Genomic DNA, 19792 nt, shown 5'->3' with positions numbered 1-19792 from the left:
TGAACTCATCCTTTTTTATGGCAGCATAGTATTCCATAGTGTATGTGTGCCACATTTTCTTAATCCAGTCTGCCACTGATAGACATTTGGGTTGGTTCCAAGTCTTTGCTATTGTGAATAGTGCCGCAATAAACATACGTGTGCATGTGTCTTTATAGCAGCATGATTTATAATCCTTTGGGTATATACCCAGTAATGGGATGGCTGGGTCAAATGGTATTTCTAGTTCTAGATCCTTGAGGAATCGCCACACTGTCTTCCTCAATGGTTGAACTAGTTTATAGTCCCAACAACAGTGTAAAAGCGTTCCTATTTCTCCACATCCTCTCCAGCAACTGTTGTTTCCTGACTTTTTAGTGATTGCCATTCTAACTGGTATGAGATGGTATCTCATTGTGGTTTTGATCTGCATTTCTCTGATGGCCAGTTTCAGTTAACTTGTTAAAGGTGATGGTAGTTGCAACCTTGTATTGAGTGACTGCTGTGTGCCTGACATGTAATTGCTCATCTTACACAGTAATTCCCATTTGACTAGTGAGGGAACTGTGTGGCTAATAGTGTCTTTGTCAGGTCTGCCTCACCTGTGGATACCTCAACATATGGGTATGTGACAACTATCAACCAGTCTTCCCCCACTGCTGGATATTCATGGTTTCTTATTTTCTGCTATTATAAAAGAAGTAGTCACTATTTTTGCATGTTAGTCTGTGTCTTCATTTCACATTGTTTCCCAATAAAGGTTACTAGAAGTGAATATTTTAAAAGTTTTGACACATATTGCCACTTGCCTTCCTGAAAGGTTATGTCAATTTACAGGGAGTGATTAATTCTAATGGGAGGGAAAGCAGAGAAAGGGAGTGACATTTCATAGAGGAGGTGACATTTGAGCTGGATCCCACAGGATGAATAGGGCTTCGCTGGAAGAGAGGCAGAGTGGACTGAACCTTCCAGACAGGAGGAGGAAGTGAGAGCAAAGGCTCCGGGGCTGGACAGAGCCTTTGCCTCAGCAGAGGCCGTGTGTTCCCTGTACTTATTTGCAACCAGAAGTCCTCGTCATTTACTTATTTTGTAATTGACAGGAAAGATAATCAGAATAAAGCCACAGAGAGAGTTAAGATTCTCATATGTGACTCTGCCCTTTCATGTATTTAGAAACCAACTCAAATGATAACTTTTTTGAAGTTCTGAAACATGCATGTTAGTCTATTTCTTTTTTCCTTTTCCCAAAGGAGGGAAAAATACCCCGAGGATTCAGTATAATTGGGAAACTCATCAAACCTCTCTGGTCCCAGCTGCTTCCCTGAATGTTAAGGACAAGAGCAGCATATTTGACATTGGTCCTACTGTGGATAGGATTCATCACCTACCATCTTTTAGTTAAATGCAAGGAGAAGGTCATTAACTTTTTGCGTTTAGCAGGATTTATATCCATTTGCTTGATAAAATCGATGAAAGTAACTAAAGCCTATTTTTAAACTTGGGATAAGTACCAGACACTAGGGAGTCAAGTTATACAGTAAGTAGAGCTGTAGCCAGATTTCAGCCTTTATCGGAGCACCGCTGTGTCTGTAGTTCTCTCTTTCCGGGCTAGAGCGAGTGCTGAAAGCCAAGGTGATAAAGGTGACAGGGTAAGGGAGCTGTTCTGAGCTGGGGGAGGCTTCCATATGTCACTTTGTACTAATTCTATGATTGCAGCTTGAAATACAATATGGCCAGTAAGCCATTTCCCATCATATTTTGAAGAAGACAACTTATAAATTAAGAATTAAGTTAATAAAATATGTCTAAAGCTGCCAAAGTACCTCAGGACAAATAGGATTTTGTTTTTGCATCTGATATGTATACTGCTACTGGGAAGATTTGGTATATCTGGCATTCATGTAGCTTATACAGTGTGAATTTATATTGTAAACTTATATTTTCTCAAAAACTTAGAAACAGGCAATGTGGCATGGTAACAGAATAACAGGGTTCACCCAGAAGACACGGGTATATATCCCACAGTGCTATTTTGCCAGTCAAGGCCTTTCTTTCTGTAATTTAACTTATTAAAAGGAGGAAGCCGGCTGGGTGCAGTGGCTCACCCCTGTAATCCTAGCACTTTGGGAGGCCAAGGTAGGTGGATCACTTGAGGTCAGGAATTTGAGACCAGCCTGGCTGACATGGCAAAACCCCATCTCCACTCAGAATACAAAAACTAGCTGGGCGTGGTAGCGCACACCTGTAATCCCAGCAATTGGGGGGCTGAGTGAGGCAGGAGAATTGCTTGAACTCAGGGGGCAGAGGTTGCAGTGAGCCAAGATCATGTTACTGCACTCCAGCCTGGGTGACAGAGTGAGACTCTGTATAAAAAAAAAAAGAGATAGTATGAATTTACCTTAAAACCTTACCATGAAATAAAAATTAGGGAATTAGGGAAATGTGAATTACAGATTGTTTTAACATAAATTGTGGTGTGTGCGTGTGTGTGTGTGTGTGTTTCTTTTTTTTTTTTTTTTTGCTTTTAAGGAAGTATAATACAGGTTAAGTGTCGCTTATCCAAAATGCTTGAGACTAGAAGTATTTTGAATTTGGGGTTTTTCAGATTTGGGAATATTTGCATTACATTGGTTGAGCCTTCCTAATCCAAAAATCCAAGATCTGAATTACTCCCTTGGAGCATTATGTTAGCATTCAAAATGTTTCAGATTTTGAAGTATTTCAGATTTCAGATTTTCAGATAAGGGATACTCAGCCTGTAATAGGAATAGATGAAGTGATGAAATAATCTGTTGGACCAGATTTACTTGACAGCTAAGAAATCTTTTTTGTTTGTTTTTGAGATGGAGTCTCACACTGTCACCCGAGCTGGAGTGCAGTGGTGCCATCTCTGCTCACTGCAAGCTCCGCCTCCCGGGTTCAAGCAATTCTCCTGCCTCAGCCTCCTGAGTAGCTGGGATTACAGGCATGCACTGCCACGCCCAGCTAATGTTTTATTTTTAATAGAGATGGGGTTTCACCTTGTTGGCCAGGCTGGTCTCGAACTCCTGACCTCGTGATTCGCCCACCTCGACCTCCCAAAGTGCTGGGATTACAGGCATAAGCCACCGCACCCAGCCAGCTAAGAAATCTTTATCATGCATTTAAATGGCTTTAGACACAGTCCAACAGAATTGCTGTGGCCACTCTCCCATCTGTCTCTTGTTCAGCAAATGTCTCCTCAGAAGGCAGTCAGTAAGTGGAAGTATTTATTCCTTATTACGTCCAGTGAAGCCTTAAAGGAATCAAGAGTACTTTCTTCTTAAGGTTCTTGCAATCTATTAATTAGATAATGTATATAAAACTCCTAACACTATACTGACACTTCTTAATGTTAGAAGTAGGAGGGAGAGGAGTTGTAATTTTTGCTTTATTATAATGATTGTGGTTGTTATTGTGGCTATTATTTTTATTATTTATATTGTTTTACAATTCTGATACTTATTTCCACCTTTCTAGACTTTTCTCCAGTCCTGTCAAAAGAATATGTAATATTGGAGCCTGTGTCCTAAATACCATTTATCTGTCTGTGAAAGGGAGGCTAGAGTTTGATACATAGAAAATATGCAAATCTGCCCCAAGCCAGGCATGCAGCTCTCTGCTGAGCATAAACTGCTGGCAGTTAGGGTGTCCTTACTAAGTGACAAACTTCGTCTGAAAGGGAAGCTCATGCCCATTCATGAAAACTCACTTCCTCAAAATTTCTGCATTAAGATAGTGAAAATGAGATCTTTACCAACTGCTCTTGGCAACTTAAAAGTTTCAAAATCAAATGTGAATGGAAGCCTAAGAGAAGGAAAGCCTTCAGTCTACAACCTAATGTTTCATTTCACCAACACTGTGTCTGCCTTTTAATTTCTTTAGATAATATTTTCAGACTAAAACAGGAAATCTCCTTGTTTAGATTAGGATTATTTGGCCTTTTCTTAAACACCCATAGGTTTCAAAATTTAAACCATCAATTTGTTTCCCATTGGTGGTTGTGCCCTTTCTCTAATAGCATGCGCTTTCTTACGTATTTGGAGAGAAGGAATATTTTTTAAATAACACATTTAAAAGTGTAAAGTTATTTTATCTGCTTAAACTGCTTGCATAGGTTTTATAAGTCTTTTAAAATACTCAATGCAATTGAGTGTAAGAATTTAGGGTTAGTTTGCATTACTACTGAGGTTGACATAGTAAATCCATTTTTACTTCTGTTAATGAAAGTGATGCTATTCATTTTATATGGACTATGAAGTTTTGTCTTAGGAAAAAACATACGTAATTCTGGATTCTTTAATAAAACTTCCCTTACTGCCTACATTCCCAATTCTCTTCATTTTTATTATGCTCCAAGCTTTTATCACTTAACTTTGTTTAACTAGTACCTATGCAGCCTTTATCACTTAATCTTCCCCTTCAATTATTTCATAGGTTTCAGTCTTAACTTCCTGAATTTACTGTAAGTTCCTTGATGACAGATAACTGCCTTATAGCTGGGGTATATTCTACAAGAATCTCAGTTGTGCTACACATAGTTGTTGATGAAGAAAGGTTCTAATCAGCATCAGTAAACTTCATCTGTTTGTATTACACTGAATGTCTTGATGCCACATCAAAATTAATATTAGAAATGTGCATCTACTTCTTCCCCAGGTTAACCAGCTTCGTGGCATCCCCAAGCTTCTGCAGCTCCTAAAAGTTCAGAATGAAGACGTTCAGCGATCTGTGTGTGGGGCCTTGAGAAACTTAGTATTTGAAGACAATGACAACAAATTGGAGGTGGCTGAACTAAATGGGATACCTCGGCTGCTCCAGGTGCTGAAGCAAACCAGAGACTTGGAGACTAAAAAACAAATAACAGGTAGTGCTTACTGAATATTGTAGAACGTAACACATTTGCACCCCAGCCAGATGCCTTACGTCATCTCTTTTTCTTAAGTTTCCTGGAGCAAATGATTGATGGGCTCATTGTTATGCTAGAGATGGCTTTAAAGGAACATGGTTACCTGCTGGCTTAGACTCCAGATTTGAGCCATATTTGAATTCCTTTTTTTTTTTTTTTTTTTTTTTTTAGACAGAATCTTGCTCTATCACCCAGGCTGTAGTGCAGTGGCACAATCTTGGCTCACTGCAACCTCCACCTCTGGGGTTCAAGCAATTCTGCCTCAGCCTCCCTAGTAGCTGGGATTACATGCATGTGCTACCACACCCAGCTAATTTTTGTATTTTTAGTAGAGACCATGTTTCTACTAAAGTTTAGTTTCACCATGTTGGCCAGGCTGGTCTCGAACTCCTGACCTTGTCCGCCCGCCTCGGCCTCCCAAAGTGCTGGGATTACAGGCATGAGCCATGAGCCACTGCGCCCAGCCTGAATTCCTTTTTTCTGAAAGGGAAAATGTTCTGCGGCTTTTGCTTGATATTCTTAATTAGGAACTCTATGCGCCTTTGACTAAATGTCTTTAAAACAACTTGACAAGACTCACTGTAATAAAAATTCTGCTTAAATTCACTAACAGCCCACTTTGTAGTTTAAGAACATGTAGGGTTTCACTGTTACCCAGGTGTCCTAAACCTTCTAAAGAAAACTGACAAGAACCACACTCAGTTGTTCGTATTATTTGCTCAATAACCGGCTTGCTGGATCTATAGAAAAAAAATGAAATGGAGAGTCACGTAGTATTCCCATGTGGAGAATCAATTTAATCAAATTAATCAAATATTAGAAGCTGTTTTTTCCAATCTTTCCATTATCTGGACTCCTCTCAGTACCACCTCCTTAGCTTACTGCAACCTTAAAGAAAGAAGAGTAACTGGATATGTTTGTTTTTTTAATTGTCTACTTCACATTTTTGTTCAAATACTGATTTGAGCAAATGTCTCCTTTTTATGCAATGAATTGGAGAGATGGACTAATCAGAGAGAATTAAAACAGCAGTGTTAGTAATATGTCCTCTAAGCATGAAGAGAAGGGGCTAGTTTCATTTAAATGAACAGTCATATGATAAAAGAGAAAATGATTTATTGATGTTCCAGAAAAATCACGCTCCCTGCCATCACCATCAGCTCTCCACTTGTGCTCCCTGCACACAGTACAAAGAGTGAATGAGGGGCTGGGTGCAGTAGCTCATGCCTGTAATCCCAGCACTTTGGGAGACTAAGGCAGGGGGATTGCTTGAGCCCAGGAGTTCAAGATCAGCCTGGGCAACACAGTGGGACCCTGTCTGTACGAAAAATAAGGAATTAGCCAGGCGTGGTAGTGGTGTGTGCCTGTAGTCTCAGCTACTCAGGAGGCTGAGGTGGGAGGATTGCTTGAGCCCAGGAGGTTGAGGTTGGTACAGTGGGCCATGATTGCACCACTGTACTCCAGCCTGGGCAACAGAGTGAGACCTTATCTCAAAAGAATTTAAAAAGATTGCAGGAGGCATAACTGAGTGCAATCATCAGTAAATTTTTATTAAATATCTTCAGTGTCTCAGAGATGTACATACAGTTTCTAATTTAATTATCACAAAAACCTTGGGTTTCTAGATATTATCAGGTGTTATGTCAGTTTTATAGATGAGGAAACAAATGCTCAAAGAATATATATCATAGAAGAGGTTTTTTTTAAATTAACTATGTATAATAGTTGACAGTGTTCTGGTAAATACTTTTAAAGGAAGTACTCCACAAAGACTGTTTTAAATTGAATTGAATATATTTTGCTCTTCCACCTTATTCATTTAGTTATACGATAGGTTTAATTTCTCTATAAAGACTTTGTCATTGTCTCTACTCGCTTTGTATCTTAAAATATCACATTTTTTAAAAATTCAACATTCATGTTAGATTTGGGGTTACATGTGCAAGTGTGTCACATGGGTATATTGTGTGGTGCTGAGGTGTGGGGTACGAATGGTCCTGTCATCCAGGTACTCAGCGTAGTACCCAATAGATAGTTTTTCAACCCTTGCCTCCATCCTTTCCTCCCTGTTTTAGTCATCTTTATGTCCATGTATACCCAATGTTTAGCTCCCATTTGTAAGTGAGAATATGTAGTATTTGATTTTTTGTTTTTGCATTAATTTGCTTAGGATAATGACCTCCAGCTGTATCCATATTGCTAAATATCACATTTTAAATTCTGATGTATTTTAATTTTATAAAACTATGTGAGGTACCATGCTACTCTCTCTACTCTCTCTTTTTTTTTTTTTTCTTGAGATGGAGTCTTGCTTTGTCGCCCAGGCTGGAGTGCAGTGGCACGATCTCAGCTCACTGCAACCTCCACCTCTGGGGTTCAAGCAATTCTCCCTGCCTCACTCTCCCAAGTAAGCTGGGGTTACAGGCACTCACCACCACGCCCAGCTAATTTTTTGTATTTTTAGTAGAGACAGGGTTTCGCCATGTTGGTCAGGCTGGTCTCGAGCTCCCGACCTCAGGGAATCCTCCTGCCTCCACCTCCCAAAGTGCTGGGATTACAGGCATGAGCCACCGCGCCTGGCTAGTACCATGCTACCCTCTTGCCAGCATTTTGTCATGTCCCATGAGGGATTTCTTTTCATATCCATGATTTGTAGTAAAATGCCTGTAGAAATTAAAAGTGATTCCATTCATTTAACCAACATTTACAGAGCAGCTTTCAGAGGTCGGGCACTGAGAATCACAGCCTAGGAAGGGTGTGGATTTGGGTTTTTTGTTGTTGTTGTTTTTGTTTTTTTAAAGGATGGAGATCTCACTGTGCTGCCTAGGCTGGTCTCCTGGGCTCATGAGATCCTCCTGCCTCAGCCTCCTGAGTAGCTGGGACTACAGGGACACACCACTGCACCCACATTGGATTTTGTTTCTCCATCTACTAGTTTTATAGCCCCTGGAAAAGTTCATCACTTACCTCCATTCACATAGAGCAGAGGTAAGCAAACATTTTCTGTAAAGGGTAAGACAGTGAACATTTTAGCCTTTGTAGGTCATACAGATTCAGTAGCAATTCTCAATTGTGTTGTAATGCAAAAGCAGCAGTAGACAGCATTTCCTGATGGGATTATGTTTCATTGTGGACCTTAAAAGAGGAATAGGCTTTGGACTGGTGTTTTGAAGGAGGATGAAAGTTATTCCTGGCAAAGTGAGCATCACTAGCAAGGCAAAGAGGCAGAAAGAAGCTAGCTGCCAGTCATTTAGAGGAAACATGGAAAATAGCGTGATTTGGAGTTAGGGTGCCTGGTAGTTAGAAAGCTTGGGAAATGTGTGTGTGCTTGCATATGTCGAGGGAACAAGCCATTGAAGCACGGTTCCTCTTCTCCTGCATAGGCAATAGGAGACTAACGTCAGAGAACATTCTGTGATGTTGATTCCATATGAAACCATTCAGGCATCATTACATCAGCTATAGAGCTGATAAATGGAAGTTGATTGTACAGCACCCAGGATTTCTAGTATAAGCCAAACATCCCTCCTGGAGGGTGTTCATTACATGCTAATTGAACCAAACAGACATTTGAACATTTGATACAAATCCTTCTAAATTACTCCCTGTGGCTCTACTAATAGAAGAGCTAAATAAGGGCTTTCTGGGCCTCGGAAATAAATTGTTAACCTAATATAGACATGTTTATATCTTTGTTTAGAAACACAAAGAAAGTAAGTATATATGTGAATCTTACTGGTCTATTTCTTAGACCTTTTTTTTTTTTCTGAACCTCTATTATGTGTTGGTCACTAAGCTAGGGCTTTCTATTTTTTTTTATCCAGTTTCTCCTGACAACTCCGTAAGAGGTGGAAGCATAATTGGTGATTTACATATGATCAGTATGAGACTCAGAGGGGTTAATTGCCCAAAGTTGTATAAATAGTAAAGTACAAAGCCCAGGTTTGAACCTAGTTGTGTCTGAGTGTTTTGCTGTCATCCTGCCTACTTTTGAGGCACGTGATGACTCATTTCTGTAGTCTTTGAGACTCTCATCAGAGAGCTCTTCCTCACTCCTGTTTGACCCTTCCTCTCTATTTTTTTTTTTTTTTTTTTTTTTTGAGAAGGAGTTTCACTCTTGTTACCCAAGCTGGAGTGCAATGGCGCGATCTCGGCTCACCGCAACCTCTGCCTCCCAGGTTCAAGCAATTCTCCTGCCTCAGCCTCCCGAGTAGCTGGGATTACAGGCATGAGCCACCATGCCGAGCTAATTTTGTATTTTTAGTAGAGACGGGGTTTCTCCATGTTGGTCAGGCTGGTCTCGAACCTCCTGACCTCAGGTGATCCGCTGGCCTCGGCCTTCCAAAGTGCTGGGATTACAGGCGTGAGCCACCGTGCCCGGCCCCCTCTCTTCTTGTCTCTGCCTTGGTTCAAGCTGTCTTCATCTCTCACTCTACTCCTGCAGTAGTAGCCTCTTTCTTACCTGGCCGCTGGGATTCAGTATTGCACATCGCCAGACTATCCTCCATTCTGCTTCTAGGGTTGTCTTTCTAATAAACATACTGTCCCACTGTGCTCCCTGCTTCCCGTGAGATGAAGCCCGTACTCTGTAGTATCCCACACAAAGGTGTTATGATGTGAGCCTGATGATCATTGGCAGCAGGGTCTCCTCTCATCTTCTTCCAGCCTAAGTTCTGAAATCCTAAAGAACCTGCTGGTCTGCTCTATGCCTGTTTTCTGTCTTGGTGTCTGTCTCTGCTGCTGTCTTAGAGTAGAAAACTTTTGCACACTTAAACTGCCTGGAGAACCCGCTCATCCTTCAATAGTTGGCTCAACTTCACTTCTCTGAAGCATTTCAAATGCCATCTTTCCATACTTTACTCTCAGTTTCCTCCCGACTTTCAGCAGAATTTTGAAGAAAGGGGCGTCTCTGAGCCGCGTTTGCATCCTTTAATGTTAAGTTGCCACTTCTGCCATGCCGTGTATTTAATCACAGAATGAGCTGTGGTGCTCACGTTAGTTTCTCAACAACTGTGGATGTCTGACCAAATGTGAAAAAGAGTCTTCTGGCCTGGAAATACCTAGAATACATACCAGTAAGAGAGTCAGGTGTGTTTTAAGATAAGACCTTCATTTTTCTAGCCAAAATATACAAAAGGAACCATCTGTTTCTACACGTGCATAAGAAGTTTAGCATCACTGGGAACGAATCTAAACTCACTGACTTTCCTGACATTTCCAGTAGTAGGCTAGGATCTTCTCTTCTAATGAAAGAACTTTAGGATCAAAGACACCCCCATTCCCCTTACCCCGGTGAGATTGTTCTTTCTCCCTTACTGAGTGAGTGTGGTAGTGTTCCCGTAATTGAAATGAGAACGGCACATCTTAGTCTCAGAAGTTCATCTTCAAGGTCACTGAGTAGTGAGCATTGGCTGGAGTGAGCAGGGATATACCCTGGATGAAAACGGACAAGTCATGGTAAGAGTGCAGCAGGGGTTCTTATCCCTCTCTCATTACGTATGAAAGAGTCAGAGGTGATGGTCAGTGAAATGTGCTGAAACTGCATATTAATCTCTGCATGTTTTGTAGAAGTACTTAATTGGATAGCTATATTTTAATAAAATACTCAAAATGTTTTGCTATAAAATATTATGTACTTTAAGTAATTGTATATTATTTTATTCTACATTCATAATGTATAACAAGGTACCCTGGGTTTATATGTAACTTGAAATACATGACTTTTTTAATAACCTGATATTCCAGGTAAGTTTTGCAAAATTTAGGTGAAAGGAGGGGTATATCTATGTAAGGGAAATTGTAAAAAAAAAACAAAAACAAAAAACAACAACAAAAAAATCCTCCCACTCTTTGACCACTTTGAAAAACACGGTTAAAAAGAACCAGTTTTCTTTCTTGTCCTTGTTCGAGTGGTCATTGTCATCATCTTTTCCTCCTCATTCTTTGTCACTGAAGATAGGGATTTATTTAATCAGAAAATTTGGAAGTTTTGCTGCCTAAGTGTTAAGGCAGATTTGTTAAATTACTATATTTTCTGTCCTAGAGGTCATTATTTTTATTTATTTATTTATTTATTTATTTATTTATTTATTTATTTATCTTGAGACGGAGTCTCACTCTGTCGCCTAGGCCAGAGTGCAGTGGCGCTATCTTGGCTCACTGCAATGTCCGCCTCCCTGGTTCACGCCATTCTCCTGCCTCAGCCTCTGAGTAGCTGGGACTACAGGTGCCCACCACCACGCCCAGCTAATTTTTTTTTTTTTTGTATTTTTAGTAGAGACAGGGTTTCACCGTGTTAGCCATGATGGTCTTGATCTCCTGACCACATGATCCACCCACCTTGGCCTCCCAAAGTGCTGGGATTATAGGCGTGAGCCACCGTGCCCGGCTGAGGCCATTATTATTAAACATGAGTTGTAATATCTAAGATCCCTTTACTGGTTAGCTATTTTTTGCAAACATCACAGTTGGCAATAAATTTCTGGATAATAGGAGTTATCATTGTCTCTTATAATTGATAATTATTCTAATTATATCCCTTAACAGTGTCCAGATCCCTTTCTTTTTGGCTAGAATGAGAGCCTCATGGTAGAAAATTACAGGCAGACAGACCATCTGCAACAAAGAACTATACTAGTAGACATTAAGACACTATGAATAAATTGACCAACAGTTAAAGATAAAATACATGAAAACCCAAACTGTAAATATTATATTAGGTAGTCCAGATCTGATCATCGAAGGGACATCTCTTCGGAATCATCTAGTCCATTGGTTTCATCATGCCCAAAACTGGAATCATTTTTTAAAAATATAAGTCCTGAACTCCATCCTGAGATTCTGGCTCAGCAAATTTGGGGCATGGCCCAAGACTGTGAGTCTGTTTTGTCACTGGGCTCATTTGGAAACCACTCGTCTTGTCTAACACTTTAATTTCAGGGTGAAAGCCCTCATCTACTTTCTGATAAGGGATAAGCTAATTTTTATTCCCTCCAGTGATAGAGCTCGGTCTTACAAGTAGTTCCTTCTGTTTTCGTCAAAGCTCTCTTAGAAGTTTATCCTTTCAGTGAGCCAAAATCTCCTTCTTTAGAATTTCCACTCATTGGTTCTGGTTTTGCCTCCTCCAGTGATACAAAATGATATCTAGTTGTTTAAATTTGCATTTCTTTAGTTACTAGAGAACATGGATTGCTGTGTAGATTAGCTCCTAATATCAGTTGGTTCTGTGTTGTGTACCTTCCCAATTTTTCTACTGGTGTTTCACTTTTTAGTGATTTATAAGAACTCTATATATTAAGAATATTAACCTTTTATCTCATCTTGTACATATTTTCCCAGTTTGTAGTTGGTTACTCACTGATTTTGTTTGAGGGGGTGTGTGTGTAAGCATATGTAATCCTGAATCTCTACTGAACATCTTAGTTCTTTCACAGCTTTCATGCCACCCAGAAATTTGACAGGCATGACATTTCTATGCAAAATCCTATATTAGAAATTCTAAAATTATACTGAAACTTCCAAAATTGTATACTTTTGTAGAAATAACAGAGCATGCCAAGCTCTAAAGGATATTGACTGTTGAAGGAAAATTCCACTCCCTTTGTTCCAATTAATCCTCTCTGGTTTTTATTGTAAGGTGTACTTTTCCTTTGAGTGCCCTGTGTGGTCCTTTTTAAAAGGAGGAAATGTCATTATGCTTCACGTTCTTAAGCTTCTGGCAGGCAGAGACTATTAATTTGTTTGCTTATTTAGAACTAAAGAAGCTTTTTTTCTTCTTCTTCATTTCTCTCTTCTTTCTAACTTGCTTTTGTAGCTTAGTAACCAAAATTCAACCTCAGACTTGCCTTTAAATTGTTTTCAACCACCTTCTGAGTTTTATCTGTCCCTCTTTTTTTTTTTTTTTTTTTTTTTTTGAGACGGAGTCTCGCTCTGTCGCCCAGGCTGGAGTGCAGTGGCGCGATCTCGGCTCACTGCAAGCTCCGCCTCCCGGGTTCACGCCATTCTCCTGCCTCAGCCTCCCGAGTAGCTGGGACTACAGGCGCCCACAACCGCGCCCGGCTAATTTTTTGTATTTTTAGTAGAGACGGGGTTTCACCGTGGTCTCGATCTCCTGACCTTGTGATCCGCCCACCTCGGCCTCCCAAAGTGCTGGGATTACAGGCGTGAGCCACCGCGCCCGGCCTTATCTGTCCCTCTTCCAGGGCCTCTTAAGGAGAAGTGGGAGGAATGAAGTCATTGTGTTACAAAACCTGTGGCTGAGGGACACTGCTCCTTAACCCCAAATGCTAGTTTGATCAGGAAAAGACCTCCTCATAAGCCAGAAATCTAGTCCTCACAAGACACCAGACCCAGTGTCACTGTATCTAATGGAAGCTCTGTGTAGGCTCCAATGGAAATCTGGTTACAGTTTCAAAAAGTAGCTACCTTTGCACAGCGGAAGCAAACTGTTTAAGCCCAAAAGACTGCCTGAAGCCTAATGTGTTCTAATTGGTTGGACCAAATATAAGTATACTGAGTAATTACCAAGCTTTAACTATACAGACTGTTATTTCAGGGGAGATGATGATTGCCACAGAGTTCAGCCAAGTCTGCCACATTTGCTGTGTTCATAAAGGAGCCTGCTCCGAGTACCTATGCTTCCTCTTTCCTTTGCACAGACCACAGTCAATTTAAGAAGTAGGAATTTTTGGCTGCGCGCGGTGGCTCATGCCTGTAATCCCAGAACTTTGGGAGGCCGAGGCGGGTGGATCATGAGGTCAGGAGTTTGAGACCAGCCTGACCAATATGGTGAGACCCCTGTCTCTACTAAAAATACGAAAAAATTAGCAGCGTGTGGTGATGTGCACCTGTAATCCCAGCTACTCAGGAGGCTGAGGCAGGAGAATCACTTGAACCCAGAAGGCGGAGGTTGCAGTGAGCTGAGATTGCACCACTGCACTCCAGCCTAGGCGACAGAGTAAGACTCTGTCTCAAAAAAAAAAGTAGGAATTGCTGGGTCAGGCACAGTGGCTCACGCCTGTAATCCCAGCACTTGGGGAGGCCGAGGTGGGCAGATCACCAGGTCGAGTTCGAGACCAGCCTGGCCAACATGGTGAAACCCCTTCTCTACTGAGAATACAAAAATTAGCCAGGCATGGTGGCGCGTGCCTGTAATCCCAGCTACTCGGGAAGCTGAGGAAGGAAAATGTCTTAAACTTGGGAGGCAGAGGTTGCAGTAGCCGAGATCGCACCACCGCACTCCAGCCTGGGCAACAAAGTAGTACTCCGTCTCAAGGGAAAAAAAAGAAGTAGGAATTGTTGCCTGGGCAGCAAGGAGGATAGGGTAGAAAGGGAAGAGTCATCCCTTCTCTTTCTGCCCCTTCTTCTCCTTTTCCTGGGCATTAGTGAGTTAGGGTAACCTATTGCGGTATGAAAGATGATGAGGCGGGCCAGGCAATGGCTCATGACTGTAATCCCAGCACTTTGGGAGACTGAGGCAGCAGATCATTTGAGGTCAGGAGTTTGAGACCAGCCTGGCCAACATGGTGGAACCCGTCTCTACTAAAAATACAAAAATTAGTCAGGCATGGTGGAGGGCACCTGTAATTCCAGCTACTTGGGAGGCTGAGGCAGGAGCATCACTTGAACCTGGGAGGCGGAGATTGCAATGAATCGAGATCAAGCCGCCACTGCACTCCAGCATGGGCAATAGAGTGAGACCCAGTCTCAAAAAAAAAGAGATGGTGAGGCAACTCTACACCTGCTGGGAGTCCCTGGAATAGCAAGCAATCGGTGTACAGTCTTCCTTCCACTGAATCTGAAGCATTCGAGCTCCAAATTTCAAAAAGAAAAAAAATCGTACATATATATACCACTTTCTGTTCTCTCTCAGTACCCAGCCTCAGTCTGTATGTCACAGTATATACCTTAGAAATTACAACATGCTATTATCTCAGTTTCTTCAGATTAGCCCATATGGTCTTTCTCTTTAATATGGGGGATTCAAGAGGAAAGAGAAAATTTAATGAGTAAAGAGGGTACTAATCTTTGACCATGCAAGTTGGCAGATAGGGAAGATCCTCTTGTCTCTCCTTCACTGCCAAACTATAAAACTATACATGAGGTAGCCAGAATAAATAGCTGGAGGATGTGATTCTGTGATTGGGTAGCAGTCAATAACATTAATTGGTGATGTTGATCAGCTTCCTGTTGACAGGCATGGAGAAAGGCTTTCTGCAGACCCTCCCTGCTCTTACTGGGAGGCACAATGTCAGGTGAAAGTTACAGTTAGTGGGGAAGGAGGCAGGGAAGATATTTTCCCATGTGTATCTAAGGGAGAAAAAACTACAACTCTTTAAAAATGTTGAAGTTTTAGTTACAATAGGACCGTTTTAAGCCTCCCTGCTGGTGAGCCCAGACTTTATTATCTCAGCCAGGTCAGCTTTGTGGTAGGGCCCTTTAAGAGAAACAGCAATAAATGCTTAAGTATGTGTGGCTTTTATTTATCTATCTGATGAGTTTAAACCTGCACAGTTTGTAGCCTAAGCCGTATATTTATTGTTCACGTGGGTCAGCCTCCATCACCATCTAATGAGTTCTAATTGGGTTCTTCCATTTGGGAAAGGGGCTGCCCGCCCCACCCCACCCCCAAATTTTTTTGTGACTAGTCATAGCCCTGGAGTTGATGGCCTTCACGGAACTTGCCAGCAGTCATTTTGGTCCCACCCTGCACTGTCTTCATGTTAACTCTGTGCTTTTCTAGGTTTGCTGTGGAATTTGTCATCTAATGATAAACTCAAGAATCTCATGATAACAGAAGCATTGCTTACGCTGACCGAGAAATATCATCATCCCCTTTTCTGGGTGGCCTGAAGGAGACTACCCAAAAGCAAATGGTTTGCTCGATTTTGACATATTCTACAACGTCACCGGATGCCTAAGGTAATGCTACCTGTACCCTGCCCTGATAGAAGATGTAATCAAAAATTAGGTAGCCCCAAGGAAGTCAGGATATGTTCTGCCTTTGGTTCTTTCTCTAGTTACACAGTTTGTTTGTTTGTTTGTTTGTTTAAAAAAAAATATACAGAGTCTCGCTCTGTTGCCCAGGCTGGAGTACAGTGATCTGCCTGCCTCAGCCTCCCAAAGTGCTGGGATTACAGGCGTGAGACACTGTGCCCGGCCTACACAGTTGATTTTTTTGAGAGACTCTATTTGGATGGTAACTGAAAAAATTTATTACGATAATATGTTTATTTTATCTCCATAGTTAATCACACAGTAATACATATCAAATGCCAATTTTGTGTAAAACATTATGTTAGCTACTGAAGGCTATACAAAGATGAATAAGAAAACCCTTGGCTGGGTGCAGTGGCTTACACTTGAAATCCCAGCACTTTGGGAGGCTGAGACAGGAGGATCACTTGAGGTCAGGAGTTCAAGACCAGCCTGGGCAACATAGCAAGACCCTGTCTCCACAAAAAAATGAAAACAATTAGCTGAGCATGGTGGTGTGGACATGTAGTCCCACCTACTCGGGAGGCTGGGACAGAGAATCTCTTGAGCACAGGAGGTTTGAGTTTCCAGTGAGCCCTGATTGCACCACTGCACTCCAGCCTGAGTGACAGAGCAAGACCCTGTCTCAAAACATACAAAACAAGAATATCTGTAAGGAATGTTTACTGGAGCAGGGGACACAGATAAAAGACAGCAGCAGTTCTCAAAGCTGGCCACAGGTCCAGCACCACCTGGAAGCTGTTAGCATTCTCAGGTCCCACCCCAGACCTCCTGAGTCAGAAATGCTCAAGGTCAGGCCCAGCAGTCTAGTTTTAACAAGCCTCTAGGTGATTCTGACAGACACTGAAGTTTGCGAACTAAGATGTCAAAGGTGCAAGTGAAGCGCTGCGGGAATGCAGAACAAAGGACCATTCATGACGTCTGGTGAGATCAGAAGGGCACTAGAGAAAGGGGTCAAGTGAGCTGGGCCTTGCTGGACTATTTCGGTAGTCAGAAATTCTCTAAAGATAAAGGACCACGTTCTTGAAAGGCGTAAGAAGTGCCTAAATGGCCTTCCTTGAATCCATCTTCTGTACTGCCCATTGAATCTGCTTTTCTAGTGCACTTTTGATCCATCGCTCACCTGCTTAAACACATTTCACGTCTTAAAGTTTCTCTTCGGCTCCCATTGCCTTACCACATAAAACAGAGTTCTTAGTATGGCAGATGTATTAGGACTGTTTCCATTGAAAGTGGTGGAGACCAAACTTAAACTCACTGAAACAAGTAGGAATTCATTGGCCCATGTGGCTGAGATATTGCAGGTCACTTGAGGAAGTGAAGGAAGTATACCAGGAACCATGGCCGTATTCCCTTTTTGGGACAGAATTCAGCATTCCTGGGACTCACTCTTTTTCTATTTGTATCTCATCTCTTCTTGCTCTTCGTTTTTCCTAGTGGGCTCATTTCCTGCAAATGCAAACAAGCCTTCTCTGCTTAATAACTTAATCATAGGCAGCCCTTGCTTAGCCACACACACAAAAAAGTGCACGTCTTTCTTAAAATGATTGTGCCAATCACAGGGAAAGTTTTTTCCTGGCCTGGCTTCAGAAAGGGGCACATCATTTGAGCCACTTTTGACCTGGATTGTCCAAGCCTGGATCAGATACCTGCTTTTATAGCAAGGACAGCAAGATCTATTACCATAAGAAAAGGGTGGAAGAACTTGCTGGGTGAACCAAACAAAAATGGAAGACACGTTGGTCCATGACAGTATACACAGCCCTTTTCAGTCTATCCACAACCTTCATTACCACCTTTTTTCCCACAAATATACTTCATACCCACCGAAGTACTTGCTTTTCCTTAGATGTCATAGTACTTTCTTATCAAGACTTTATTTAATTGTATTTGCCTGGTAAACATTTTCTATTATCTGCCTATTGAATACTTAATCTCCTAATGATTTAAAACCAAAGATAAAGTTTGTGTTTTCTATGAAACATTTTCCAGCTTCCCCAGCAAAAGCTAGTGCTTGTTCCTGAGGTTGATCAAATGGGAATTTGTAGGCAAGTCACCACTTGCCGTTACTGATTTTGTCACATAGCTGTATTATGATAGTTGTTTACATAGCTTTTCTACTATTAATAGATTGTGAATGCCATAGAAGCTAAGCCTATGCATTTAAAAACCGTCTTTAATGCCTAACACCTAGCAAAGTTTTCAGCATATAGTAAGTGAGCAAGGTATTTGAATAAAATGAATAAATGAATGAGTGAATAAATGAAAATACATGGTGAATTTGGTGAATAGTCGAGTCTGATAAGAGTGTGGAGTTTGTGGTAGAAAGTAATCAAACAGAAATTGGAAACATAGGCTAAAGCCAGATAGTGGGGATCTTGAGGATCACATTAAGGAGTTAACTTTTTTTTAAATTTCCGATTCAGGAAGTACACGTACAGGTTTGTTACACAGGTACATTGTATGATGCCGAGGTTTGGCCTTCTAATGTGCCCATCACTCAAATAGTGAACTTAGTACCCAATAGATGGATTTTGAACTCTTTTTCCTACTCTGTCCCTCCCTGTTTTTGAAATCCCCAATGTTTGTTGTTCCCATTTTTGTATCTATTTGTATCCAGTGTTTAGCTCCCATTTTTAAGTGAGAATATGTGATATTTGGTTTTCTATTGCTGCATTAATTTGCTTAGAATAATGGCTTCCAGCTGCATCCATGTTGCTGCAAAGGACATGATTTCATTCTTTTTCATGGCTGTGTAGTATTCCATGGTATATGTGTACCACATTTTCCTTATCCAGTCCCCTATTGATAGGCATCTAGCCATGTCTTTGTTATTGTGAACTGCTGTGATGAACATGAGAGCGCATGTGCCTTTTCGGTAGAACAATTTATTTTCCTTTGTATATAAACCCAGTAATGGGATTGCTGGATTGAATGGTAATTCTATTTTTAGTTCTTTGAGAAACAGGAGTTAATTTTTTTTCTTCTGTAAGCAAAATTAGCTAGTATGGAGGACAGAGATATGATAATTTTTGTGGGAAGAAGAAGAATGATAGTATCAACAGGGAAAGGTGTATTGTGAAGGTAAAAATCTAAAGGCAACGATGCTAGTTACAAATCTCTTCCTGTAGTCTCCCCTTACGATTGATGAGTAGAAGATATACATTGGTTGGTTGTAGCAATGCCCTGGTTGGCACACATTTTTCAGAACATATAGTAGCTGAATACACTCTAGTCAGAATAGCACTGTTTTAAACAGTGTTTGCAAAACAGTCCAGAACACTTATTTGAATTTCACCTTCCAAAAGCAGAATATAGCCAAAATCTGGGAAGTGAGTACCATAATATATATGTTTACTAAACTGTCCCTTCCGATTTCATCTGTATATCTCATTTATAACAATAATAGCTAACATTTATTGTTGTTATGTTCTAGAAACTGCTCTAAATGCCTTATGAGGTTTTTCTCAGTTTATTCTCAGCAGCAGCCCCTACAAGGTAGGTTTTCCTCATTTTATAGATGAGGAAACACCTCAAAGAGGTTGAGTGATTTTCCTAAAGTCATATGGCTAGCAGTAGACAGTTGAAATTCAAATGCGGGAAGCTTGTCTTCAAAGCCGAAGGTCTTAGTATGCTAGATACATTAGTATTTGTCATATGTCCACAGATTGTGCTTAGGTGGATAAAGCCCCTGCCCTTCATAGTCTCAAGACACCACAGGGTCAGATATTGCCAATTTACAGGCATATTCAGTTGTCATTATGGGCATTGTATCAGCATTTCAGTGTTGTTCTTTTTGAAGTTCTGTGCATGTAGAACTCTGCACTGCATTTCATATAATCAAAGAAGATACAAAGATGAAGTATATGAAATGAGACACCTTTCCAAGGT

General features: G+C 41.0%; 1 protein-coding gene across 1 annotated transcript in view; it reads left to right on the top strand.

Moving 5' to 3' along the window:
• PKP2 (plakophilin 2) overlaps positions 1-19792 on the top strand; it is a 109434-nt gene that overhangs the window by 42985 nt on the left and 46657 nt on the right. The window contains 3 exon segments of the mRNA XM_050750254.1: positions 4657-4864; positions 15648-15724; positions 15726-15826. Coding sequence (XP_050606211.1) covers positions 4657-4864; positions 15648-15724; positions 15726-15826 — 386 coding nt within the window.

The sequence above is a fragment of the Macaca thibetana genome, chromosome 11, assembly GCF_024542745.1.
Source record: "Macaca thibetana thibetana isolate TM-01 chromosome 11, ASM2454274v1, whole genome shotgun sequence".
Classification (NCBI taxonomy): domain Eukaryota; kingdom Metazoa; phylum Chordata; class Mammalia; order Primates; family Cercopithecidae; genus Macaca; species Macaca thibetana.
This window is presented reverse-complemented; position numbering and strand designations above follow the sequence as displayed.